The sequence below is a fragment of the Gymnodraco acuticeps genome, unplaced genomic scaffold, assembly GCF_902827175.1.
Source record: "Gymnodraco acuticeps unplaced genomic scaffold, fGymAcu1.1, whole genome shotgun sequence".
Classification (NCBI taxonomy): Eukaryota; Metazoa; Chordata; class Actinopteri; order Perciformes; family Bathydraconidae; genus Gymnodraco; species Gymnodraco acuticeps.
Window position 1 is genome coordinate 2,295,117 of NW_022989867.1, and position 27,827 is coordinate 2,322,943.

General features: G+C 40.9%; 2 protein-coding genes across 2 annotated transcripts in view; both read left to right on the forward strand.

The window, feature by feature from the left end:
- Positions 1-2,042, forward strand: part of parvaa (parvin, alpha a) — a 28,920-nt gene extending 26,878 nt beyond the window's left edge. The window contains exon 13 of the mRNA XM_034196795.1: positions 1,354-2,042. Within this exon, the coding sequence (XP_034052686.1) occupies positions 1,354-1,430 (77 nt within the window). The 3' untranslated portion in view covers positions 1,431-2,042. The remainder of the gene's footprint in view (positions 1-1,353) is intronic.
- Positions 2,043-19,702: 17,660 nt separating this feature from the next.
- tead1a (TEA domain family member 1a) overlaps positions 19,703-27,827 on the forward strand; it is a 57,988-nt gene continuing 49,863 nt past the window's right edge. The window contains 1 exon segment of the mRNA XM_034196597.1: positions 19,703-19,965. The gene's annotated coding sequence lies outside the window, so the exon portion shown is untranslated.

The window sequence follows — 27,827 nt, forward strand, 5'->3', positions numbered from 1 at the left end:
TTCAGGGCTGCACATAACTGGTGCGCAGGTGCGCATGCGCACCTCCACCAAAAAAAGAGCACCGGGTCATTTGAAAAAAGGCGCATTTGCGCACCAACATTGAGAGAGGGAGAGGGAGAGAGAGAAGAGAACAGAGAGGGGAGAGGAGAGAGAGAGAAATATATTTGCGAGTTGCATATGAACTCAGGGTCGGCCCGTAGCACTGGCGTTATAGATGTTCGCCTAGGGCGCCAGATCTGGGGAGGCAGCTCTGGGAGGGAAAAAAAACATTTTTGACCGTTGGGGCTCATCCTAATTTTTGGCCTTGATGTAACAATATTCATAATTAAGTCATTGTAACACCCTTTTCACCCCGGTTATACGTTTAATTTGCCCTGTACGATGGGCGCTGTAAGTGATGAAAATGGGGGATGTTGGCTTATCTGGCGCCCGCAGCTCACAGCCAAAGTGCGAGGGAGAGAGAGAGAGAGAGAAGGGCGCACCTCCCGGTACCAGCGCTGTTGTTATTAGAATCTGGTGCTAGCTGCTCTAACGGATATAAGAAGAAGATGTTTCTACAATGATGTGGAGGGAGAGTCCTCTCCAGTCAGACTGAGAGGCTGATAACTACAGCTCAGTGAGGTAAAGGACTCTCAGTGTTTAGATAGTTCACTTTAGTCTAAGTTCAAACAGTTTGGTCACAATTTATGTAAACACATATTTCCAAGGCACTCCTTTATAATTATTGGGATAAACAGGTTTGAAATCATTCCAATGTATACTATAGGTTAGTAACCAAAAATATCCTTTAAAACTGGAGAGATAAAAAAAAAAAAATACATAAATGTTAAGGTAAAATAAGATATGAACAACACAAATAAAATAAGTTAAATTCATTTGTTATTGGCTATGGTAGGTTATTGGTTATGTTTACATTCACTTGTCTAAGATGACAACAGAGACTTTCGACCCAAACCCAGCTGTTGACTTGTGGATGCAAGCAGCTAATCGCAGACTCAACCAGAGAGAAAGTAGTAGGCCTACATCATCAGCTACCATGTCTGACAGAGAGGAAGACAGTGAGGAGGGTAGTGATGACAGCGTGTAGGATTACTGGTCGTGCTAATGTTGTCTTGTGTTCACCTCTGCATGTGTGTTCTGTGTTCACCTCTGCATGTGTGTTCAGTGCCGTGTGTCTGGCAAATAAAGTCAAGACCCCCTCAAAAGTTACGGTTTATTTCATTTTAAGGATGAGCACCAAGCAACATCTCCAGGTGCTCCTTTGAGAACCAGGGCCAAAAAGTTATGTGCACCCCTGTCTATATTGAACTTATTATGATTAATTGATTCTTTCTCTCTTTTTTGTTTCTCCAGATATAGTGAACTGTGACCTTAAGTCCACGCTGCGCGTCCTCTATAACCTCTTCACCAGGTACAGGAACGTGGACTGAGCCAAGCGTGGAAACATTATCTTATGGACCACATGTTTTTCCTTCTTTTGGTTGTATCTTCATTTATCTGAAAGCATACATCACATTCCTTGTTCCATCATTTACCACACAAATCTGTATTTTTGTAATATATCCTTGAAAGACACAAAATGCATGACTTTATATTGTAAATTGGACAATGCTTTACAGTCGCAGACATCTACATTTTGAAGTCATAAATAATTCTGTACGGATTTTTGTCCCCCTGCATTGATATCATGAAAGGGAGATTTAAAGATAAGCATCTTTTAATTCAGAAAAGAAAAGGTTTAACTGTATTTATTGTACATTTTGATACACCTGTTTAGTCTTACTTATCCATGTTTGCATCTCTGCTCTTGTTTATGTCATTCATATAAGTGCCTTTTATTTTAAACATGCGAACACTACAGTATGCACTGCATGCATTGCTCCACTGTTGTCTTAACGTTCCAGATTTATTTTGCATGTGTGGAGTGACATTTCAAATATTTGACCAAAGCTCTGTTGTCCTCACTGTAAAACACAAAGGCTTTACTCCGCAGGCAATCTCTGTCTTGTGTATGATTAAAGTCAACATTCTATTATCACTTACATTTTTGTGGTTTTATTCATCTCATGTTGCCCTTCCCTTTTTACCCAGTTCCGATTCGGACTGTTCGGTTGGTTCTCCCGGTTTCGCACTGGCAGCGTTGTAAACAATGAATTGTATTGAGGATCATTTACAGCTACGGAATGATTTTAAACTACCACATCAATAATATGTTAGTGGCTACCAGGATGACATGTGAAAATGGCTGAAAATGTAAGGACACCTTTCATAACTCTGTAGTGTTTTTGGTGTAGTTGGCTCTACTGTGAGGAACTACAAAGCACATTGGCCAGATGTCAGACTACAAACCAGGGCTGCCAACACTCACGCATTGAGCGTGAGAGTCACGCAATTAACCCATATCTCACGCACTCACGCCTGCCTTTCCTCATGCTAAGTTTCCGTCCAAAATAAATGTATATAAAAAATAAAGTTGAAATTATTTAAAGCTGATTATCGAGCCTTCGTTGTAAGAGTCGCGGGTACACTCTGTATGTGCGTATTCCACTGGAGCGCCCGGTACATTATGGGAAACACTAGTTTGTACATGTTCAATACATTTGTAACACACATGAACGTTTCTTTTTTCGGTTCACCAAAAAAAAAATCTCACTCCAAGCTGAACTCAAATGTTGGCAGCCCTGCTACAAACTAAAGCAAATGTCAATAGCTTTTATAAAATCAACTTAACATGGAGACCAAATCCAAATAATCGGCCTGTGTGCTATTAATATAGCAATCATCGGCTATCTATTTTACAAGCTGGCTAGCATACGTTAGCTACCTACCGAACTAGTGTTCTAGCGAACGTTGGCAATCTACTTAACAAGATAGCAAGCAAAAGTTAGCTATCTACTTAACAAGCCAGCTAGCTATTGCCAAATTGTTGGCTCTCGTAATTTAAAATAGAATATTATTTTATACTCTATCTATGCCTATGGTTTAACTTGCAGAGTGAAACTGTGTCTACCGTTCTGCCAGTGAGTTATAATAAAAACATTGTTGTGCTTGATTGAAGCCAACCGGACGCTCTCATACAGCCATTAGCTTCTCACAGCACCAAACATTGCTGTTTATACCCAAATATGTGATATTTGAATAAAATAATCACATTTGTAATCTAAATCTTCAGGCACTCTGAACGTTTTTTATTTTTATTTAACAACAGTTCATTCAAAAGCTTGAAACTGGTTTATTTGGCAAGTGGTTGATAAAGCTGGTGCTAAGTCTTAGCACTAACACTCTGGAAATACCAACAACAACAAATAAGACAATGCGGAAGCGCCCTAAAGCATGGCAAAGCACAAGGTGAATCCTTTATATACATCACATTTACACAAATATTTTATTACGTTTTTAAGTTGGATTTCTTTTCTTGCAAGTAAAGTGAATATTGTCTGTATTTAAGTGTTACGTTCTACTTTCAAGGCAATTTTACTTTAACAAACAACAATTGCAGTTACTGTTTGTGGATAGCTGCCCACACTTTCTCTATCATGTATCTATTTATGTTTGAACACATTTTATTCAATAAAGCGCTCAGTCCCTGAATGCAGGTGCATTTTTCAGCCGCTCAAAGGAAGCAAAGAGGAATGCTTTTTCAACAAAACAAATATTGGGGTCAGATTGGTTCCAATGTTGCTTACCCAGAAATACAAGTGGACCTGCGTAACAATTTTATTTTTACTAAATTGAGATGGACTGTTTGAAAAGCTGTGTAAAAGCTTTCTGAATTGAAGCTGACCCCAACATTGACCGAAACGGATAGTAGAGTTACTAAAAGGATGAAAAGGTCATTTCTTTCTTGCACATTCCACAATGGCTTTTGAAAGAAAGTGGGGGAAATGTGTTTGGGTTGACATACTGATTATTACATTGGGGTATCGAGATATTCTCTACAGGACCCAGGCACGTTGGTGCAGACACTCAGATTCAGATTTTTGATTCTATGTTGTTTTTTCGTGAATTTCTGATAGTGTGTGTGTGTGTTCCCAAACATGAATTTGAGTCCCTTTATTGTAGTGAGAACTGTAACATATTTTCAAGGAGAGAACATATTGACTTTAATTACTTTAATTGAAGACACCACAGTAAAGTATAGATAGATTGCTGCTTCACGGATAGGAATTTAGATTTATAAGTTGATCCGTTAGAAGACTCACTTTACCTTCACTGACAGGAAAGGTTTGGCAAGAAGATACAAATGTAGTTTAGATCAATGTATAGACTGGAAAAGCTGGATTTTTGTCAAATGTTAGGGTTAGGTTAATATACCTACCAGCACCTCTAAAGCTCACTAATCAACACCATATGTCTGAGTGGTTTAATCCGTTCAAAAGACATAATGTATAAAAATGCTTTAAAGCCCCAACTATCAAAATGTTATATGAAATAAAGTTGAAATGACTATGTGTAATGTGATAAGTGAACATTGTCGTGACAAACTTACCAAAACTATGAGTATGTAGCTGATTGTTTTACGTCTGCAAATTCAGTGTTTGGGTTTACTTTCACTGCTCTCATTACCGATTTTCTAACGGTAACAGACAGCTGTTGCAGAAGCAGTCGATACTAAAATGTGGAGAAAAGCAATTGTGGTCTACTGATTGGTCGCAGAGAACCATCACTACAGTTGTCCCTCCAAAAAAAATCCATGACTTAAAAATAGCCAAGCTACCGTCAAGAGTGAGCACAATTTCTTTAATTTACAGAACCAGATTTGAATGGCAGCCACAAAAAGAATGCTGAGTCAAATGACGGGTCCAGACATTTCTCTTTAAGGTTGCCAATGAAAGCATCCAGCAGTTTAGTTGAGCAGAGCCTTTGCATAAGGAGGACATTTCTCAATGGTCAAGCATTTAGCAGGTTTCACGGTGCTGCTCTAAAGCTTGCATTGACCTCTGACCTCTTTGTGAACCTTGGCACGATTAAACACAGTTTTTCCTGGTGAGGATCAATAAAGTATCATATTATTATATTATATGGCATTAGATAAAAGGTTTGGCCATACAGCCCAATAACGGCTGGCACTTCACTTAGGTAATGTTACAAAGTAGAGCGGTATTGCTTCACCGGTCATAAGTGTATCAATGTTAAATGTTTATTGTGTATCCTTTTGCCTTTGTTTCTCAGAACCTTGCTATCAGCCTTAAGATTAATATGATAGCACTTTGCCATTATGGGAATAGACAGTGAAAGCAAGGAAAGTCCATTGGTTTGTAGATTGATCTGGTGCCACTAAATGTTTTTAAAGCTTGGTTGGATGCTACTCAATCGGAAGCTGTTGGTACCTGTTCATGCGGATAGTTATGTAAATTGTAAATCCCTGTAATGATGCTGTATGAACATTACATTACATTACATTGCATTTAGCTGACGCTTTTATCCAAAGCGACTTACAATAAGTACATTCGACCAGGAAGACACAACCTTGAAGAAAACAGAATCATATAAGTACATCAGGTTTCCTAGAGCCAAACATTTCAAGTGCTACTCAACTGGCTTTAGGTAAGCCAGTCCTTTATTAGTATATAAGTGCTTTGTTAATAAATCTATCGCTCGAAGTGGAGTCGAAAGAGATGAGTTTTCAGTTTGCGCCGGAAGATGTGCAAGCTATCTGCTGTCCTGATGTCAATGGGGAGCTCATTCCACCATCTTGGAGCCAGGATAGCAAACCCACGTGTTTTTGCTGATGGGAACTTGGGTCCCCCTCGCAGCGAGGGTGCAGCGAGTCGTTTGGCTGATGCAGAGCGTAGTGCACGTGCTGGGGTGTACGGTTTAACCATGTCCTGGATGTAGGAAGGGCCAGATCCATTCGCAGCATGGTAAGCAAGTACCAGTGTCTTGAAGTGGATTCTAGCAGTTACCGGAAGCCAGTGAAGGGAGCGGAGGAGCGGAGTGGTGTGGGAAAATTTAGGAAGGTTGAAGACCAGACGAGCCGCTGCATTCTGGGTGAGCTGCAGAGGTCGGATGGCACATGCAGGTAGACCAGCCAGGAGGGAGTTGCAGTAGTCTAGGCGTGAGATGACGAGAGCCTGGACCAGAACCTGCGTCGCTTTCTGTGTCAGCTGGGGACGTATCTTCCTGATGTTGTAAAGCGTGTATCTGCAGCAGCGGGTTGTAGCAGCAATGTTTGCAGTGAAGGACAGGTTGTTATCTAGGGTCACACCCAGATTCCTTGCAGTCTGAGTCGGGGAAACAACTGAGGTGCCGATGTTGATTGTTAGGTCAAGAGTGGGACAATCTTTTCCCGGAAGGAAGAGCAGCTCAGTCTTGTCAAGGTTGAGCTTGAGGTGATGAGCAGACATCCACTGAGAGATGTCAGCTAGACAAGCAGAGATGCGTGCGACGACCTGGGTCTCTGAGCGGGGAAACGACAGAATTAATTGGGTGGCGTCAGCGTAGCAGTGGTATGAAAAACCATGCGGGCTAATGACTGATCCGAGCGAGTTTGTGTACAGGGAGAAGAGGAGGGGACCAAGAACAGAGCCCTGAGGGACCCCTGTAGTTAATTGACAAGGGTCGGACTCAGACCCTCTCCAAGTTACCCTGTAGGTACGGTCTTTGAGGTATGAGGTGAAGAGTGAAAGTGCAGAGCCTGAAACTCCAAGTTTTTGGAGCGTGCGAAGGAAGATCTGATGATTCACCGTGTCGAATGCAGCAGACAGGTCCAACAGGATGATGACAGAGGAGAGGGATGCAGTTTTGGCAGTGTGCAGTTCCTCAGTGACAGCAATGAGAGCAGTTTCTGTGGAGTGACCTGCCTTGAAACCAGACTGGTGCGGATCCAGAAGGTTGTTCTGATGGAGATAACAGGAGAGTTGTTTAAAGACAGCACGTTCAAGTGATTTAGACAGGAACGGGAGTAGAGAGACAGGCCTGTAGTTTATAACATCTGACGGGTTGAGAGTGGGTTTCTTTAGGAGAGGGTTTACTCTTGCCTCCTTGAGACTGTTTGGAAAGTGACCAGAAGTTAGAGAAGTGTTGATGAAATGGGTGAGAAACGGTAGAATATCAGGAGCGATAGTCTGAAGGAGGTTTGAAGGGATGGGGTCCAGAGGACAGGTGGTAGGGCGGGCAGAGGTAATGAGGGTAAGAACCTCACTTGGAGAGAGAGGGGAAAAGGAGGTTAGTGTGTTGGTGGAAGGAGGGTCTGGTGACCCAGCGGTGAGTAACGGTGAGTCAGAAAAAGAAGAGCGAATATCATCAACCTTTTTTTCAAAGTGGTTAACAAAGTCGCTTGACAGAAGTGAGGAGGGGGAAGGGGCTTTGGGGCGGTCCAAGAGGGTGGAGAAGATGGAAAATAGTTTTTTGGGATTGGAATAGAAAGATTGGATCTTATCTTGAAAGAAAGTGCTTTTTTCCTGAGAGATCGAAGCCGAGAAAGAGGAGAGGAGAGCCTGGTAGGTTAGGAGGTCGTCACGGTGTTTGGATTTCCACCGTTTCCGCTCTGCTGCCCTAAGGACGGTTCTATTAGCACGCAGTGCATCATTTAGCCAGGGAGCAGGAGGGGACTGACGAGCCTGCCGAGATGTGAGAGGACAGAGAGAGTCCAGAGAGGATGAGAGAGTAGAGAGGAGAGTTTCTGCAGCAGAGTTTGGAGGCAGGAGTTGGAACGAGTCAGAGGAAGGGAGGGCTGAGAGCACCGATGAGGCAAAGGTAGAGGGGGAGAGGGAACGAAGGTTACGGCGGACAGGTGCAGGATGAGAAGAGATTAGTTTGTTATGTTTGGAAAGGGGTAGAGAGAATGAAATGAAGAAGTGATCGGATGTGTGGAGCGGGTTTACAGAGAGGTTAGAAGTAGCGCAGTTCCTTGAGAATATGAGATCAAGGACATTGCCAGCTTTATGAGTTGGTGGGGACGGAGACAGTGAGAAAGCAAAGGCGGTTAACAGATGTTAGTTCGTCTATCTTCCCTGTCTGGAGGTTGAAGTCTCCGAGAAGTACAGCGGGAGGACCAGTTTCAGGGATGTGTGAGAGGAGATTATCTAATTCCTCCAAGAAGTCCCCCAAGGCGCCTGGTGGATGGTAGAGAACAACAATGGTTAATTGTATAGGATGGGTTACTGTGACGGCATGGAATTCAAAGGTGGAAGGAGTGAAGTTAGGTAGCTTGAAGAGGGAAAAGCTCCATTTGGGAGAGAGCAGGAGACCAGTGCCACCTCCTCTGCCAGTTGGTCTGGGTGTATGGGAGAAGGAATATGCTGTGGAGAGAGCTGCTGGGGTGGATGTGTTGGAGTAATCCACGTCTCAGTGAGAGCAAGGAAATCCAGAGACTGCAGGGAGGCGTAGCCAGAGATTAAGTCAGCCTTAGGAACAGCTGACTGGCAATTCTACAGGCCACCTGAAACTAGATGTTGGATCTCAGTGGAGCATTTGGGATAGATGAGAGCATGTTGCATTGTGTTGTTTTTTAGCGAGTGCCCCCTCTGCCCTGTTTAGCAAATAAATTGCTAGCTATTTAGTGATGGGCAGGTAGCCATTGGCATGTTAAAGCTATTCTGTTGACAGGAAGCAACAAGAAATAAAGTGGTGGTGAGAATAAACCAAAAGGAGGATACTAAAATACAAAAAGACCAAAACGCTTCATAGATCTGAGGGTATTTGCAAGGCTTTGCGAAGTTTAACAATGTTTTCTGTTAGCTGAATCTGAGAATAAGCCCTGAGCTGCTATTTATTGTAAATCACAGCTGGAAATAACATAGATAAGAGCAGTGAGAGTGAACCGAAACAGTAAAGTTACAACAAGACTGAAACTGAAAGAAAATAAAACACTTCATAGATCTAAAAGGAACAGTTACAATTGGTTTGGCACATTTTCACAATATTTCCTGTCTGCTGCCGATGAGAATGAGCTCTGAGCTTCAGGCTTATTGGATAGCATTATCGACGTGTATCTGATGTGTGTACCTTGTTGGGAAACTGAAGAGTCCTTAAGGAGGCAATCAGCAGGCGAGCTTGTCATTTCAAAGGTCTTTATTTTGTTACTACTGCTGGTCTGATTAGGCTGATTTTCCTTGTTGAGATAAGATGATATGTGGTATAACATGTTTACATCTCAATACCTCCTTTTCTAAAGCACTGGTATTGTCATTTTGAAAACCTAATATTTCATTAACCACCCAGAAAAATGTTATTCCTGTCAAAATGTCTTAGTTCAAATGTTGAAATGTGTTATCTACATTTCATAAAATGTATTTTATAATATTTATTTTATTTATAATATTTTATCTTATTTAGCAGAAAGGGACAGGAAACCATGGCCTAGAACGTAGAACTGCTGAAAGCCTTGGGGTCTCCATGCTCTGGGTGACCTTACCCTGATTCTTGTAAAAAGAGTGTTTGAACAAAGCACATCACATGTGTAAACATACTTTACTGGAGGTTACATTTGAACCTACACAAACAAACCCTCCAGAATATGGTAACTTAAATATGGGATGGCAGCGGGGAGAGATAGTCACAAAGCCCAAGGTCTCATTGAAGTGCGAGCATACATTCCTTTAGCGCTGAAGGATGTACTTCAGACTTATTTTCCTGGGTTCATCTTGCAATAAAATGAATTCTGTCATGCAAAAGTTTGAATTCATTTATTATCTCAATTATTACTTAGATTAACCATTATCTTTCAATTCCATTCAGTGTGGTTCTCTGCAGTATTACCAAAGGGTCGAGGATAAGGTTGAGTGCATTTAAATGTTTTATCTTGTATAATTGACACACTTATGCTTCCACAATTTTGTATCTCTTCTTGATATATATATAAATAATAAATATATATGATATATATATATATATATATATATGATATGTATGATATATTATGATATATATATATATATAAAAGCCACAAAGAGCAGAATTCACAAGGTTTCACATTGTATTCACATTGTCGAGGACTGCTTTTAACCAGATGTAATGCAAAGACTGCAAAGGAGGCATTTCATCCGAGTGTACGGTGAACATGGCTATGTCTTGGCACCCTCTGTACATCCCACAGGATATGTCAGGGCACATATACATTCATGGGCTAGTTCCAGTTCTGCAACATACATGCAAAGAGGATTAACAACCCCCCATCCCAAAACCCCAACCCCCTCTCAGAGAATCCTACGTGAGAAACATAGTCAAGGGTCGGCAGTCGTCTTTCTAAAAAATGCGGCACAGTTTTTGAATCTATACTACAGTAAAGATTGTGTCGGTCAAGACCATCATTCTGATTCTTCAGAATATCATAGATCTGGTCCTCCTTGGTGTTCCTTTTAGAAATTGATGTAATTATACATTCCTTATAGTACGAAAAAGGAATGTTTATTGACCTATAAGAGTCTTTCAAAACATAAGAGATTGTTATGGATAGTTCTGCAACATGTATTGATCATATTTAATGTTGCAATAGTACACTGCAAGAACACTTGCGCAGTGTTTGAATTTTGACCAGGTAAAGTTGTCTCAAATCCCACAAGGCTGCTGTGGCTTAACAGGAAGTTACGATGGTCGCTGTTAGCTAGCTAGGTAGCTATAAATGTCATCACTACCAAATGTTTACAGATGGCTTAATTAATCCTATAAAATTAAAAGTGTCTTATTTTCAAAAATAGTATAGTGGTACATCACTTACAATAAACGTGTACTTTTTTTTTTTAATAGTGTTTTGTTCACTAGACCAACCACAATCCCTACTGGTCACATAGTTTCTGTTACGTTGCCAAGATAGCAACCATTGGGAGTTGGAAGTGTCCAGCGCTCCAAACTTAACTTTTGAACCGTTAAGAGTGCACCTCAAAGGGCTCTGCATTTTAAAACAGCACATGGGCTCGAGCTTAAGGACGTCCCGTCGTCCCGGGGCCGAAAAAAATAGTGTCGGGGAAGATAAAAAATAATTTTGGGACGAATTTGGGACGAGAGTTAAAATAAAAATACCCTGCTAACTCTACTACAAACCAGTAGCATAGGCAGACATGTACTTTAGGGTGGGCCTGTAAAAAATAGGGTGGGCCAGATTTTTCTTCTGCGCATCAGAAGCTAACAACAATCCCCGCCGGTACCGGTGGCAAATTACTTTTAGAATACTTTCTTTTTCCATAACAGATATGTTTTGGTGAACAGGAGACACGTATTTTACTGTTTTAATGGCTTATCAAGAGCACAAACACGACATCTTGGTGTCATTCTGGACAGCTCTCTCATCTGCACCCCACATAAAAAATATCACCCGGACTTTATTCTTTGTACTGTCTTAAAACCTTTCCTTAGAATATGTTATGAATTGTAAGGTTTCCTTGGGTGCTTTGAAAGGCGCCCCTAAATAGAATGAATTATCATTATTATGTATTATTATTATCTGAAACGATGTAATAACTTTTAAAACTTTTTTCAGTCACTTGCTCCATGCATTCAGCAGCAGGCCATTCACTTTTATTTGATCCCGTTATAAATGTCATCATTTCGACAATAAAGAAATGCTACATAAACGTTATCTTCGACATTTTATCGAACCATCTCTGTTTCTAACTTTCAATATATTTTGAAAGAGATCTCTCTCTCATCTGCGTGCGGGGGCGGGGCCTCACAGACACGCTGCAGTGCAGTGTGCACACAGTTCTGCCGGTAATGAATATTGCATTTTGTGAGGAAACTTTTCCACCAATAATTCCAATAAGTATTCCAAAATGTATTCACTTCAGGTTTACGAAAGTAACTGTAATCAGATTACTCATTTTTCAAATGTAACGGCAGCTGAATACACTTGATTTTTGTATTCTGAATACGTAACGCCGTTACATGTATTCCGTTACAACCTAACCCTGTGTATATCTCTCCGGACTGTCCACCAGCAGATGAAAAACACCCAACTCTCCGCCTCTTCCAAGGGACGAGGGAACCGTGCGGCAGAGTTTCCGTTAACATTGTTTTTCTTCTGACAGCCCAGCAGCAGGAGAGGTGGGGAGAGGGAGGCGGGGCTATTTCATCGTTATCAGAAAATGATCGTATAGATCGCTGCTAGATGAGGGCAGTGGGGGCTCTTCTTGGAGTCTGTCTTTTTTTTTTAAAACCAAAGTTCATTAGTGAACTTTGAGCCATCATTTATTTTGCAGGCAGCTCTCTGCCTCTCTCACGTTATTATGGCGCGCGCCGGAACCAACAATCAGTTTTTACCGTAAATGAGTTCGGTTCAGAGGACAAAGCACATACAACATTAATTAAACTCGATATTTGTTCACTTGAATTTCACTTTGAATGCTTGGATATTCTCAATGGGTGAATACATTTTTTTATAATAATAATTAAATAATTAAAAAAATTAAAAATTAAAAATATGTTTTTAAATGACACCGAAGCTTTCTCAGGGTGGGCCAATGAGTAAACTGGGTGGGCCTGGGCCCACCCTGGCCCTATGGTGGCTACGCCACTGCTATAAACGGCGATGAAAATGAAACCGACTGCACGTTTGTCATATTAAACCTCCTTGTCAACATAAACACACACGCACAAAACATTTAGAAACCCGCGAAATACACACACATGCAGGGTCGGCGTCATGGGGGGTCATTCGCGGGCCATGCCCCCCCAAATGAGTCACTGTGCCCCCCCAACGAGCCTTATTGCCAATTTGCCGTTTTAAAAAAAAAATCATATAAGTTAAAACGTTTCCACCAAAAGTTTTTTGTGTGAAATACATCAGAAATAAAGAATACACATTTGTATTCTTTATTTATTCTTTATATGAAACACAGCCTGAGGTGTGCTCACTGCTGCTCTCTGATTGGTGTGTTGCTTGACCAATGACCCCGACTTTTGTTTTGTTATCATTACATGGCTGTGTGTTTAGATGAAAGCCCAGTGGCCATCTGTTATACTGATTACAGTAAAGCCATCGAAAATAATATGATATACAGTACAGTACAAGTACATGGGTCTCTGTGTTTCATTCAAGCTCGGCTCTCTGTGTGTGGCACGAGCGCATTTTGTCAGTGCGCGAGCGGTAACGTGGAATATTGTTGTTAGCATCTGGTTAGCTAGCTATGCTAACGGATATAAAGAGCTGTTTCTACACCAAGGTGGAGGAGAGTCCTCTCCTGTCAGACTGAGAGGATCGTATAACCTCAGCTCAGTGAGGTAAAGGACTCTGTGTTTAGATAGTTCACTTTAGTGTAAGTTATCTCAGTGGGTCTCAAACGGTTTGGTCACCATTTATGTAAACAAGTATTTGCGAGGAATAGGCTACCTTTATATGATCATTATAGTTATTAAAGAATAAGAGAATAAATGAAAAACGGGTATGAAATACTATAGGACAATAACACAAGAATACCATTTAAAAGGGGAGTGATTAGTAAAATATCCATAAAGAAAAAGTAAATCTGTTTACAGTTGTGTTTCATATGGATGCTGAGAGATGTATCCATAGATCTCTTCATTTTGCTCTCAAAGTGCACCAGATTGATGCTTTCAACTTCAATATTTTAAAAATAATCTTCACGGGGGAGCATGCCCCCAGACCCTCCTAGAGGAGGTTAGGTCCCCCCCCACCTAAAACATGTTCACATGGATAGGATACTAAATACATTTGCACACTTTTCATATGGTGGCCTATGTCCTTATGTTTCTGTTTTGGTGATCGTGCCACAACTGTGCATGTATGCACAGGTCATAGGTGCGCTATACAATAGCACGACTACACCCCTGCAATGTGTGTGAAAGACAATAGACTTTACAGCATGTTTTTTTAAATTGAAGTTGCGTTGGTGTTTGTGTGTTGGTTGTTGACGGCAGTGTGTGCCCCCCCTTGGTAAATGATTGCCCCCCCCATTTGATTTGTTCTAGAGCCGACCCTGCACACATGTAGCTACAGTTGTGCCGCTGGCTGTCAGTCAGCCGCCCAGTTGGCTGTGCCCACGAATTTCTGGCCCGCAAATTCGCGGGTCTAGCTATGTACTAACTGAGTGTGTGTATTTCGCGGGTTGAGTGATGTACAATGGCATCCCGTGGAGGAATTCTGAAATGTTTTACCGTTACATCACAAAAACGCACAGCAGAACCAGACCCTGGAGCGCCGGCCTCTTTATTTACTTACTCCTCTTCATCTCCTATGGGTAATAAGGCTGAAAAGAGAACCCTCCATCGTATTTAGTCCTTAGCAATATGCTGCGCCTCTCCCCATGTAGGGATGGGTACCGAGCCCCGGTATTAAACGGGCCCCGGGCCGGAATTATTAAAGACAGTGGTAACGTTAAGATCCGACGTTATCGGACTTTTTATCGGTACTGGAGACATTTAAAAAATATGTCATATGTATTATTGCTACATACACATTATATCGCAGTTTTAGTTTCACCAACTCCGTTTCTAATATGCAATAAGACAGAGATAGATAATAGACATGCGTCTATGATGTATTTTCGAGCTTTCCAATCCAGACGAGATCTCTCTCTCCCGTCTGTGTGCGAGGGGGCGGGGCCGTTTGTAAAGGTCTCCTGACTGTGTTACAGACTGTCATCCTGGTTAGTGGTTACTCTGGGTTCTGTCTTCAGGACACAGTGTTGGATTGTTTTGTTAATTGGATGGGACTTGATTGGAGTCAATATTAGAGTAATTTTCTCATTTGTGTGTTTGTTTAAATATATTTGGCCTTTGTTTATGTGATTGAATGATTTACTCAAATAAAAAGGTTGATGAATTATCATCTAATGATTTGTATGATGTTTTATTTATGTTAAAGGTCACTTTGAATGATTTTAACTAATGATAATGTAGAAAAACTAACATTTTAAATTCGGGACGGTCCACATTAATTTCGGGACGGCTTAGATTGTATTTCGGGACGGTTCCGGGAGGATGGGGAAAAAAGTTAGTCGAGTAAGCACTCGTAAGCGAGTGAAGCACCGAAGTAAGTGATTTTTGACAAAGCCAGGTTTTCTTTCGACATACCTGGCTTGTTAAAGCCTTAAACCATAATCAGAGATAACGGGTCGGGTACTAAAACAATGGTTAACGCAGACTTTCTAGGCAATATCCTCGTTCTCATACAGTTAGTGTTTGGTGTGTCATCAGACTTAAAAACACGTATTGTAGTTCATTTGACTTGTTTTTTAATGCATTTGTTAGTCTATGGCAGCGAGAAAATTAAAATAGAAATGTTTGGACGGTGAGCGTCAGGTCTTTGCTAACAAGCTGCAGATGCGTTCCTCAAAACCTCAGAAAAGTAATTTAATTGTGACAGAGCAAAACTGAAATTAAAATGTATTATCTCAATCTGTCAAAAGGATTAATGTGCTTCATCAGCAGTCTCTGAAGACGCTAATAAATGTAATATTTCTGCACTTTGGTTTTTAGCACTTTTGTGAATTGGACTGGCTAATTTGAAGAGATGGCCCAATTTTGCGCAGTTTATGAATTTAACCTAATTTAAGTATTTGTAAATAGGCTTTGCATTGTATTCATGCTTGTATTTTAACCATTTAGAGCAGTGGTTCTCAAAGTGGGGGACGAGAGACCAGGAGTAAAAATGGTTATTAAATGTTTTTTTTTTAAAATTCATAATTTGAAAAATTATTGATTCGAAAATAATATGATGCAGTACAGTATTATTACGTCTGTGTTTCATTAAAGCTCGGCTCTGTGTGTGTGTGGAACGAGCCATTTTGTGGGCGCGAGCGAGAGAGAGAGCGCACCGGTACCGGAGATCGTTGTTGTTAGCTTCTGGTGCTAGCGAGCTACGCTAACGGATATAAGGAGTTTTTTCAACAACAAAGTGGAGGAGAGTCCTCTCCTGTCAGACTGAGAGACTCAGTGAACTAAAGGACTCTGAGTGTTATCTCAGTGGGTCTCAAACGTTTTGGTCACCATTAATGTAAACAATTATTTCCGAGGTACACATTTATATGATTATTATAGTTTAAAAAAAATAAGAGAATAAATGAAAAACAGCTATGAAATACTATATGACAGTAAAACAAGAATAAAGTTTAAAAGGGGAGTGATTTGTAAAATATCTATAAAGAAATAGAAAATCTGTTTCCAGTTCTGTTTCATATGGGTGTTGAGAGAGGTATCTAGATCTCTTCATTTTGCTCTCAAAGTGCACCAGATTGATGCATTTAACTTCAAGATTGAAAAAAATATCTTCCCGGGGGAGCTTGCCCCCGGACCCCCCTATGTTAGGTCCACACACCACCTATAAAAATAGCACTTGACCCCTGCTTACACCTATATGCCGTGAGCTGATTATCGTGCCTTCACTGTAACAGTTGCGGGAACACTGTGTATGCGTGTGGGGAGTGTTGCAGTAGAAAATTCCACTGTGGCGACCGGTACATTAATGGGAAACCCTAAATGTTTGAGCACCCTCTATGAAACGTCAAGCTACCCCACAGCACCCCCAAAAGAAATCTCTGGCGCCGCCACTGAGCCTGACTATTTGTGTTGGGGGGGCCCGACTTTTTTTTTTCTCCAAAGGGGGGGCCTGACAGAAAAAGTTTGAGAACCACTGATTTAGAGAGATTTGAGAATCAATCCGTTTCTTTCTTTTTTCTGTAGGTTTAACCGGTTGCAAAAGCTTTACAATCCTTTTGTGAATTCACCACGCATTGAATGAAGTCGCAAAGTGTGGTGTCATGCTCAAGGGTTCTGTGAACAGTGTTATTTATTGGGATTGAGTACGCTCTTTATTTCAACCTCTGCCTATGTGTCATGAACTCAATGATTATGAATCGGGTCCAGTCTCCACACCCTTATTGTTCAGAATCCTACCCACAGACCACAAGAGGGCTCTTGTTGACATTTTTCATCTCTGATACACCCCATCTTAACTTTCCTGTCTTTCATTTCAAGCAGCAAGGAGACCAAAATAATATAGTATACACAGATTAAGATCAATGCACAGATTAGAAGGTTCTAAAGCATTGCCCCAAGTACAGCTTACTCGACAAATGTGTCCCTCTAAAAAAGTATTATTAGCACCTCTTCTGCCCCTTTCACACCAACGCGTTTTCAGCTCCGGCTCGGAGCTAGAGCCTGAAAAGTACCGTTTTTTCCTGTTCACACCGCAGAGGCGCCGCCTCTTATAGCTCCGGAATCCGGTTCACTTTCAGCTCCAAACAATTGTCGGTCTAGGCAAGAGCTTCGGAGCTAAGAGGCGGCGTCGCTTACGTCTCTCTTACGTCGAGGCGGGGGCAGGGGCAGATTCGTCGTTGAAGTAGATGCTGAAGACCACAAAGAAGTCTTGCATTTTGATTTTGCATGTGATGTTTGTAAAGTTCCAAGTAAAGTCGTCCGATGCCTTCCATTTCGTTTCGTAAGAGGATAACCAAAGCGAACAGCGCTTCAATGCAATCGGCCATTGTTGTTGTTGTCGATGTGAGGGATTTCCGCGCGGTTTGGATTTTATGAAGCAGGCACGTAAACGGTGACGTCATGACGCAGCAGCGGCAGCTCTGGGCGGTGTGAACAGAGCGGGAGCAGAAAAGGGAAACCGTAGCTGAACCAGAAAAGCTCCCGCTCGGAGCTAGAAAGGGGAAAGCGCTGGTGTGAAAGCCGCAAAAGAGTTTCTCAGGATACGCAGTGAAATCTATTTGAGTTATATGGCTGCAGTACTCCGACAAGTAGTGATTTTGATGTTTTTTATGACCCACAAACCAAGGGTGCATAAATCTCAGGTAGCTAATGTTGACTTCATACATTTCTAAATAATAAATGTATTTTTCTCCCATCTATTTAATTGCTTGGCCCTCCATAGAGGAGATATAGAATCCCAGACATGGACAACATTAATAAAACATCAGTAAACCAGGTGAGGTCAGATTAAAGTCAGACTGTGACCTTAAGGTCACTGCTAAATCTTTTACTAGCCTGCTCTGTGTTTGCACTGAGTCTGAGAATGAAACACACATGCCTCCACAAAGATGAAACACACTGTCAGTCCACATGTGAGTCGGCTGTGTGAGGGTGTGTTTGTATGCATCAGTGAGAATGGGACTCACAAACACATGACACGCTGCCATGTGGAATGCTAGTCTGTTAGCTCGCCTGGCTGTAGTGTCTGGTTGCAGTATCCAGGCTGTGACACTGGCATATCTGTGTTTGTTTTATGTCACAGCCCCTCCCTCTCTAGGGAGATGACAGTCAGGCAGTGCCTGGGGGGTGTAACCTGAGAAAGGCAGAGCTTAGTAGTAAACAACAACTCCTTTATGAGGCGGAGGCGGCTGCCTGCTGCATTCAGAGATCTGAGAGGGAGACAAAGATGTTCTGGTTAGGGCAGTGGCTTTTAAAAGTGGGGTCCTCATAAGCCCCTGGGGTCCTTCAAGGCGGTCCAGGGGGCCTCAGAGAATAAGTTTAATTCCACTGCTTGTTCATTTAAAGTTAGGACAGTTAGGGTTTAGCTAGAGGTATAATATTAACGCAATGAGTAAGCAAGGAGGATTATATTATTGTTGCGTGTATTCCTACTGCTACCAAAACAATTAGCTAACTAAAAACCACAATTAGCTATTGATATGCTAACGTAGCTTAAATGTGTTTTTGAGATGCTCCCGGTAAATTGTAATCCTAAATGCGTTATTTCCTTTCAATAACTTTACTCTTACTATTTTCAATTGTGGTTTAAAGGGGGCTTTTCTTTTAGAAATATACAAATGCAAACGAGTAACATCTCAATTGAGCAAAATGTTGTGTTTAAACTAAGACCATTTAATTTGACTGAACAGCAGCTGCTTTGACCAAGCTGTTGTGGCAGATGGAAATAGTCACTAAATCGAGAAACCTTATCAAATTGTCAGTTACGCAACAATATCTATCTCAAGTTAGCTAACATCAGTCGCTTAGCTCATCAGCCATTAGCTGCTGTGTAATGAAGTAACCCTTTAATCTTAAGGAGAACATGTGTTTTTCTTCTGTAAATAGTCATATGGTCTTGCATATGTGTTTATAATGATGTTCTACTTAATAATAAAACACTTTCTTGTAGTTATTATGGGACATGTTTAGGACTAACTTTGTCGCTATTAAACTACCATTAGCTCCAAGTAAGCCTAATGAGAACAAGTGTCAGTTGTTTTGCTTATTAATACAACCTTAAATCTTACGAAAATGTTTTTTAAAAAGAGTCTTGCTTACGTGGTTAGATAGTGTTTTCATTGATACAAATAATTGTGTACTTTACGTCGCATTGAAAACATAAATTAAATTACCACTAGCTGCTGTTCATACCAAGTTAGGCTAATGGAATTGATCACGTGTCCATTTTATTTCTTATTAATTAAACCTTTAATCTTGAGAACAAAAACACAGTCTTGCTTATTTGTTTAAAATAATGTTTTACATGAAAAATAACTATTTTTGTTTTGTTTTGCGTAATTCTTACTTGGTCTTGAATTGTAGTCTATGTTACAAAAAAAGTTTGTAATGTAACTCACACAGAGATGTGGTGACTATGTTTCAGTACAGCCTGTTTGATTCGCTGTCACCTGCTCGGCCATGCACAGCAGACCGTGGTTTTTTATCTCGACCCATTCTCCTCCTCCTGTGAATAGAGTTTGGGCGCTCCACTCTTTTCTTTTGTTGTTGAACGCACTCATACAGTCCGGCCCCTTCCCCCCCGCTATCTTTCTTTTTCTTTTTTTCTCTCCACCCATCCTCCCATCTCTCACTCACTCTATTTCATTCATCCAGGGAGGGTGACGCCAGCCCCTCTCACCCCGCCCCGTTCAACTCAGTCCACTGCGTTCATTTCATTCCTGCTCCCATTCCGCGCATATTTCGCATCCTTGGAGAGACGCTGCGCATTTTACGCACTCAGCGCGTCCGATTATCCATCAAACCAAAACCGTGAGGACACTCTGGAGTTGGCGGAGTGCTTCCCGATGCTCTTGCGACTCCAATCCGTGGAAAAGTGAGGGAATTAATCCATAAAGCGGCGTATGAATCGAGGTAAGTTCCCAGGGAGGAGTCCCCCCGTCAGACTGCGCGTCGGTCTGAGAGCCCTCGGACGTTTCGCTTGTTTCTGAAACCCTGAAGTGATCACTGAAGCTGAAATTCAAATAATTTAAGCGAAATCCACACGCTTTACCTTCCAATAGATGTTAAACAAGTCTAACATGCTTATTAATGCGTTACCGTGTGAGCTTCAGAGCGAGGATTGTCGCTTTCACTCCAGTTTATCCTATTTTCCCGACACCAAAAACCTTATTCTTCTCCTAAATGCATGCCGGGGGGTATTTCTCCATCAGTTAGGTTACTGGTTGGACCGGCACATAACAGGAAAAAGATGAAAACATGTTCGCTGCAGCGCAGGGAGGAAGCTTAACAAAGCTGAGTGAACGGGAGACTTGTTGCATCGGCGGGGTTTTCCTCCCCTCCAGCCCAGGCCCCAGTCACAGGAACAGGCCACAGGCTGAGAACTGCACACAGCCAGTGTTTACCAAAAGGACAGAGCACATTATGCTCAATGAGAGCAGATCAGACAGGATGCTGCTGGATCTGCTCACAAATTACTCCCTGACTGACCTCTTCATCTTAAAGACAAAATATGAAGGGTACAGAAGTCATTTTATAAAACTCATTTGAGTTTTTTCCACCTTTTTCATCTTTAATGCGTGTTCATAACATGTAGCCTGCAGTTTGTAGACTCAGCTATTTGGGTCGTCCTGAAATATCATTCAGATTTTGTATTTACTTTCATTCTACACCTGATTACATGTCATGTGTTTTCGGTGTCTGTCTGCGGTGGCATCCTTTTAATTTTTTTTAAAAATACCTTAAAGTTCTTCAAATGCCCCAGCAGTAGCCTATAGATTTTGAAAATATGTATTTTATTTCTATTGATTACAGGGTACTTCTTACATGTTTTAGATGTCAGTTGCTGCAGGTGATTTAGCAGCTAAAGTTCTTACAATCCCCAGTAGTAGCCTATAGAATGATTGATATGTTTTGTTTCCTTTTTAATTCCCAACCCAGATAACATCTTCTATTATTAAGGTGTCTGATGACATTTTTAAGAGACCGCAAAGATGTTTAAATCCCCCACAGTAGCCTATTATTTAAATATATATATATTCTATCGATTCCAGGTTACATCGCATAGGTTTTATGTGTTTGGTGAATTTTGAAAGAGAGCTTTTTAAATCGCTCAACAGTAGCCTCTAACATGATTCATATTTCTTATTTAGCTTATTTCTATATTCCAGGTAACATGTTTTAAGTGTCTGGTAAATGTTACAGCTTTTAAACCCCATATGGTATCTTATAATAACCCCATATGGACTTATGTTGTGTATTTCCTTTTACATATTGATTAGAGCACTGCTCTTGCCAGAGATGTGTGGTGATGCAGGCGATACACCACGATGTAGTTATCAGAGAACATGACAGCCTGTAGGATGAGACACTCGCTGCTTTACTTCTGTAACAGTAATCAATCTGTCAGACGAGGGGGGGGTGCGCTGGATGAAAGGATTTCAATTAAGAGTCGGTTTGTCTCCTTTTAATAGAGAACGTATGGATGAGTAAGATTGTAAAATGGGGATAAATGATTTGTTTTATTAATCAAGTTCAATGATTCAATTCAAATGAATGTAAGTTTGTCGTCAATGATATATTCAGATTACTTTCCTAATGACACATTGTTTGAATTTTTTTGATTATTATAGCCTTATTATTCAAAGCAACGTCCTTAAATATTATTCAAACATGATTCCATTGTACAAGAAAAACTGCATTTGAGACAAAAATGACCTTTAACAGACTTACAAATATCCCCCCCAAAAACAAATCTTATTGTTTTTAGACCTAACATATTTAGGGTTTTTATTACATTTAAGATAAGATACATCTTTATTAATCCCCATAGAAAAAAACATGCTCATAAAGACATGCATGTTTATATAGTGTGTAGAGTAACTTTTGCTTCACCTGTGCAGATAAAATATGAAATGAATGTAGAGATGATTTATACCACCAATAATATGATGTCATTTCTCTTGAAAAATGAGAAAAATCCATTTGGGATTTTAAAAACCTCCTTAAAATCTTGACTTTTGGGCACATTACACGTTTTGTCTTCCTTTTTAGTCTTATGAAGTGTTTCTAAATTATACATCAGGAAGTCCGGAAAGTGTAACAGAGGAAGGGGATGCATTTGTGTGTGTGTCTGTATGCGTGTGTGTGTCATTGTCTTTGCTGTGTCTAGGCCTGCAAGTGTACAAAGCTTTATCAGTCACCCTGGGCAAATAGCCCCCCCGTCGTCCCTCCACTCCCCCCCCTCCCTTTCCAGTCCGTTGACATCTGTTTTGAGTGCTCCGTGCACCTGTAGAGACCGGCGAAGTGTGTGTGTGTGCGAGAGAGAGAAAGGAGGAGGAGGCGAATGGAGGCACAGAATGCAAATCCAGGCGTTTGTTCTGGGCCTAAGCGACGCAGACCGGCTGACTAACGACCATTTGGTGTGTGTATGTGTGCACATTTGTGTGTGTGTTTGCCTCTTGCTGTCCAGGCCAGGCAGGCCTATTGTTGCAGCAGCAACAGGCGTCGGTGGATGAGGACGCACCATATGGCCTCTGTGTGCTTTAGCCTCCACCGCTGTGTACGTGCACATGTCTGAGTGTGTGTTCACACACTTCACCAATGCTGGCACAATATGGTGGAGCCGTCTGCCGCATTGTTTTATCTGTCGTCATATTTCTAGACGAAATCCGACACACAGATTTGTATGGAACCCAGATTAAGAGGAGTACTCTTCTTGGCATGAAATGCTGTCTTGTGATGCTCAGATGTTGTCACATTTATTTTTTATGAGATTTTTGTTCTTTTCTTTGGCAGTTCAAAGTGTGAATTGTCAGTTTGACAGTTGGATGAATCAACAGGTGATTCAGGGAATTTACGTGATGCTCCTGACCGTGAAGACCGTGTTTTTGCTGTTACGAAGGTGTCAATTTGACAATTTGATATATTTCTTTTTAAATAAAATTTAGTTTTAAAGCTTATTAAATTTACAGGGTCCCTACACTCTTTTTTCAATGCATTCTTACTGTTTTCTATAATTCTTTTGCATTGTATCCTTATAATGTAATTGTATGCTTCGGGTCAGGCATGTAGCAATATCAATAGGGATGCATCTCGTCTCTCTTTTCTTATTAGAGCCTCAATGCTGATAGTGTGTGGGGGGGTGAGTGAGGGGGTCAGTTAGGAGAAGGAGGAGGAGGGTGGGGCGGGGTGCAATGGGGGTAGGTGGGGAAAGGGGTCCTGGTTGCGGTGGGGGGGCATGCTTTGTTTAGGAGATGTGGGAACAATGGGCAACCTCCTGGGTGGGGGTGCGGGGGAGTTGGTGTGCAGGGGGGGGGCAGCTTTCTGGCTGCAGGAGCCTGTGTGTCTGCCCGGGCTCCCCGGCTCTCCTCCTCGTCTGTCTCTCTCTAACGCCCTCAAATATTTGTATAAATGTTTTTTTCTCATATATTAAATTCATTTTATTCAGTGACAGTTAAAAAGTGAATAATGGACATTATGTGAAATAGAACACCCCAATACATTATCCTTTAGAATAGGGGCCCATAACTAAAATAAGTATTTACATTACATATTACTAACACATCTACAGCTGGAGAGTGTGTATGTACTATAGGGAAACATTGCAAGCCAAAAAAAACACTAACCAAATACCCTTAAACTGATACAACCCCAAATTGTCCAAAAATATCATCCGTTTTAACGTTTAAAATGTCATATTAAACACATAAAAGGGGAAAACATTTTTCACATTTAATGCATTTCCCAGTGGAGTAACTTGTTAAGATGACCCCCGCTATTTAGTGTATTCAAGCTTTGACATATTTTTATACGAACTGTTAACTGAACCTTTTTAGAAAGACAGGCACATATAAAGACTTGTTAAAGATAAGATATTAACATAATAAAGCTTTTACAATTGAGCTTTTTTACCCGTTGTAAAGTGCTTTTCCTAGTCTTTCATGTGGGAAAATAAATTGGGATAAACTCAGTCTGTTGTAGAGCATATTTACTACATTAGACAGGCATTGTAAAATAGATAGCCTATGTTTTTTTGATATGCTGCGTGTATACAATATATAATTTTTTAGATGCTAGATATGGCAGAATATGTTGCTATCAGCATATTTTGGTTATACCGTACATGCGATTCTGCTACAACAATGTTGTGAGATATTAATCTGTGATGAGAGGACATTATGAGTTGTGTAAATGGATTGAAAATAATAACCCTGATGGGACTAAATCCACATCTGCAAAGCAGGATATACAGATTGTTACACACAGTTTTATAAAAGCTGAAGTTCAACAGTGTTCACTGCAGAGGCACACATACAGCAATTGATTCGCTTATATCTTTGTACAGTATATACATATGTGGTGTGTTAAGATGACTAAACGGTAGTAGTATGGAAAGGAGAGAATCATTTCCACCTCAGGAACCGTTCCCTTGATTTTGATAGGACAGAAAAAACATTAAGACCGTATTCTTGTTATCTGCATTAGCTTTAGCATAAACATGGTTTCAGCACCAAGCAGATAAATGGAAGGGAGCAGCTTACCCACCGTGGGAAGTCTGAGTCAGCCTCCCCCTTCCTGTCCTCAGCAGGAAGCGAGCTGGACGTCTGCATTTCTACTACTGCTGTTTACTTTCCCGGTTGGAGGGATTGACACGAATAACACTTTGCAGAGTGGGACAACAGCTTAGTCTGCTCCTGATACTCTCACAGGGGAACTGTTTACCTGCTGTTGTTCTCACAACCTCAGTTTTTGTCTTCAGCAGGTTGACAGTGATTTCCTTTTTTAAAGTGACACTTTTTTGTTCTGTAGTTTAAAGTCTCGAGACTCAGTGAAGATAGTTATTATTGAGAAATGGCGGAATAATGGCTACGTTGCAACTGAAATATTTTCACAGAATGAAAGATTTTACAATTGACTTCAACATTTCTTGGTATTTTTCTCACACCGATTTGCGTTTCTTTCTTCAAATGCTTTTAGCACCTGTGAAGGGCGGCAGTATTGTCACATGTTCATCCTTTTTCCATTAGCCAGACTTACAAAAAAATAGAATCTTTTAAATAAACATTTGTTCGATTAATTACACCCAGAGCTTTTCTTGCTACAGCCGTTTGTTGTCTGTAGCCTATGTATGACCTGTAGCAGCTAGCTAGTTAGCTTATTCTTAGCTAACGTCTGACAGTTTGCTGTCTTATAAAGCTGCACTTTACTTATTCACCATTTATACTACTACCATTTACAAAAAGTTTGCTGCCAAGTAGCTAAACTGACATTGTGTCATTTGAAGTATAGATTTGAGTGCAAACTAATCTGCGTGTAGGTTGTGTATGTTTTTTTTTATCAGTGTGAAAATCAATTGTCAGTGTTAAACTAATCTCTGGGGTTTGTTGTTGTTACATTTTGTGTGAAAGTCTGAAGCAACCTGTGTCTTTACTTAAATATCATCAAGGCTTTAATCCCTGTAATCCAGTCGTGTTTTTATTTGCAACATCAGAAAGAAAATACTCATAAAGCTAAGATCTAGGAACATGGCAAGATTGCTGAAAATATTACTTAAAGAGCCTGTGACACGAGTTTCCCCCATCATCCAAACCCATCAATTTGAGTAAATATTGTCCCCTTGAAAACCGTTACTGAAGTGATTTTGGATTTTGTACTTTGATAACCATTAATCTGCCCTTCAATGTTGACCATTTCCTGGATCTTCTCGGGGATTCTTCAAGTCCCGCCAAATTATGTGTGACGTCATTGCGGGCACAGCGCTCCAGCTGCACCGTTCAGGATCCCAGCATCTGCATGTAAACGCACGATGGTGCACACAGCAGCAAGCTCAGACAGCGATGACAGTTTAATTTTGAACGTGTCTGAGAGCTCATATGAGGCTGAAGGATCGGTTTATGTTGTATCTGTTAGAAGCTAAGCCTTCCCAAATATTTGTGTCACTGCATCCTGGTAAAATACAAATATAATGTATAATGTCTGTGTCTTTGACATTAGCGCTGCTAGCCACCTGTGCCCTGTGTGCTACGAAGCCAGTTCAACATGAAAGCGTATAGTTTTATGATATCACTGCCCCATCTAAGACACGAGTGGATCTGACTTTAATTACATTTGACTCGAGTGTTTCGTCAACATAATGTGTTGCTTAAAATAATACTTCTGCATACAGTATGTGACACTGTAAGTGTTGCACGGCCAGATACGGCTCAGCTGACTCAGATAAGGAAATATATGATATATTATGATATTATATGATCGATGATCTGATTGATGATGTAATATGAATGATAAGTGCGACACGTCGTCGTCTTCTCTGCATACGGCAGTTTAAACTGTATTTCCTTTATCCTGTAATATGACTTGAGAGATTTAAACTCCGCACACTGAGTTAATCTCTTTTCTATAGACGCCGGAGGCGGGCAGCGTCAGGTAAAAAAAGTTATTTAGCCTTCCCAAACCTGAGCCTCACGCGCCGCCTATGGGGGATGTGTTAGTGACTTATCCGACCGGCCCACTTCGGTACCGGCGCATCGGGATTCGTCCCGATGGCCAAACTGTAAACGGGGGGAGCCTCGCTGCGGGGAAACGGTGGACCTAGTGTCCCGATCGGAGTGGGAATAATAATAATAATCCGTGCATTTTATCCATTAATTTCCCCAACATTGTGGTGAAAAAACCACACGTTTAATCCATGTTGGTGTACAACTACAAAAAGCATCGGTTTGTTTTCTCATCAGGAAATGCAGACCGGCTTAAACAAACAATCATTTAATCTATCATATGTTCGCCGAATTGACATGAAAGCACTAATAAATGTAGTTTCATCCACTTGAGTTTACAACTACAAAAATAATCGATTTGTTTTTATATCACATCCTACGGGAGGAAATTCAGCAGCTCTCACTACCGATTTTTAATCCTAATGTAATCATCATCTTCACCACGATCATTTATGTTTATGTTCGCCGAATTGACATGAAAGCACTGACAAATATGAATATACTGTAGTCAACTTCATTAAAACGTTATTAACGTGCCTAAACTCAGTAATTCACCATTTCTACGCATGACAACACACTTTGTCCGTGTTTGGCTCTCGTCGCACAGTGAAGCGTTCCCGCATTGACGTCACTTCCGGCTTCCCCCAAAACTTCACAATGAGTCGAAGGAATTTCCCCACGATGTTCGAAATTATTGATATTTATCGGAACGGTATCGCAACTTCTTTTTTAAACTGACGGTTCGAGATGATTAGTAGCCCAATATTTCATTGCACAACAGTTGTTGGGATGCTGTCACAGGCTCTTTAAATGGCAAGAGGACAGATACCTTTAAACATCTTGGTTTATCAAATTCATATGAAAGACAGAAAAGGCTGTCTATCTGAAATCCTAACAACTCAATTTGCCTTAGTTTGGATTTTCACCTAAAAATAGAGAGGTTTAGATTATCTGACAAGCCTGATGACTACCTATCTACAATTACCATATCTGATTCAAAGTATGCCCAAAATCTTGAAATCTATACATTTTAAAGCCAATTATACCTAAAATAACCTACTACACATCCGCATTAGAGGCACAGCTACCACACTCTCTGCCTCCTAACCTGCATCGGTCTAAATAAAGCAATAGCAACGTTTTAATGGACCACAGATGGAAACCCAGTTCAGGGGCTAATTCATTTTGTGTGTGTGTTGAGCAGAGTATATTTTAGCTGTTGAGGACGTAATTGTGGAGCTGCACAGATAGAGTTCACTGTACTCTCTTCACATTCAT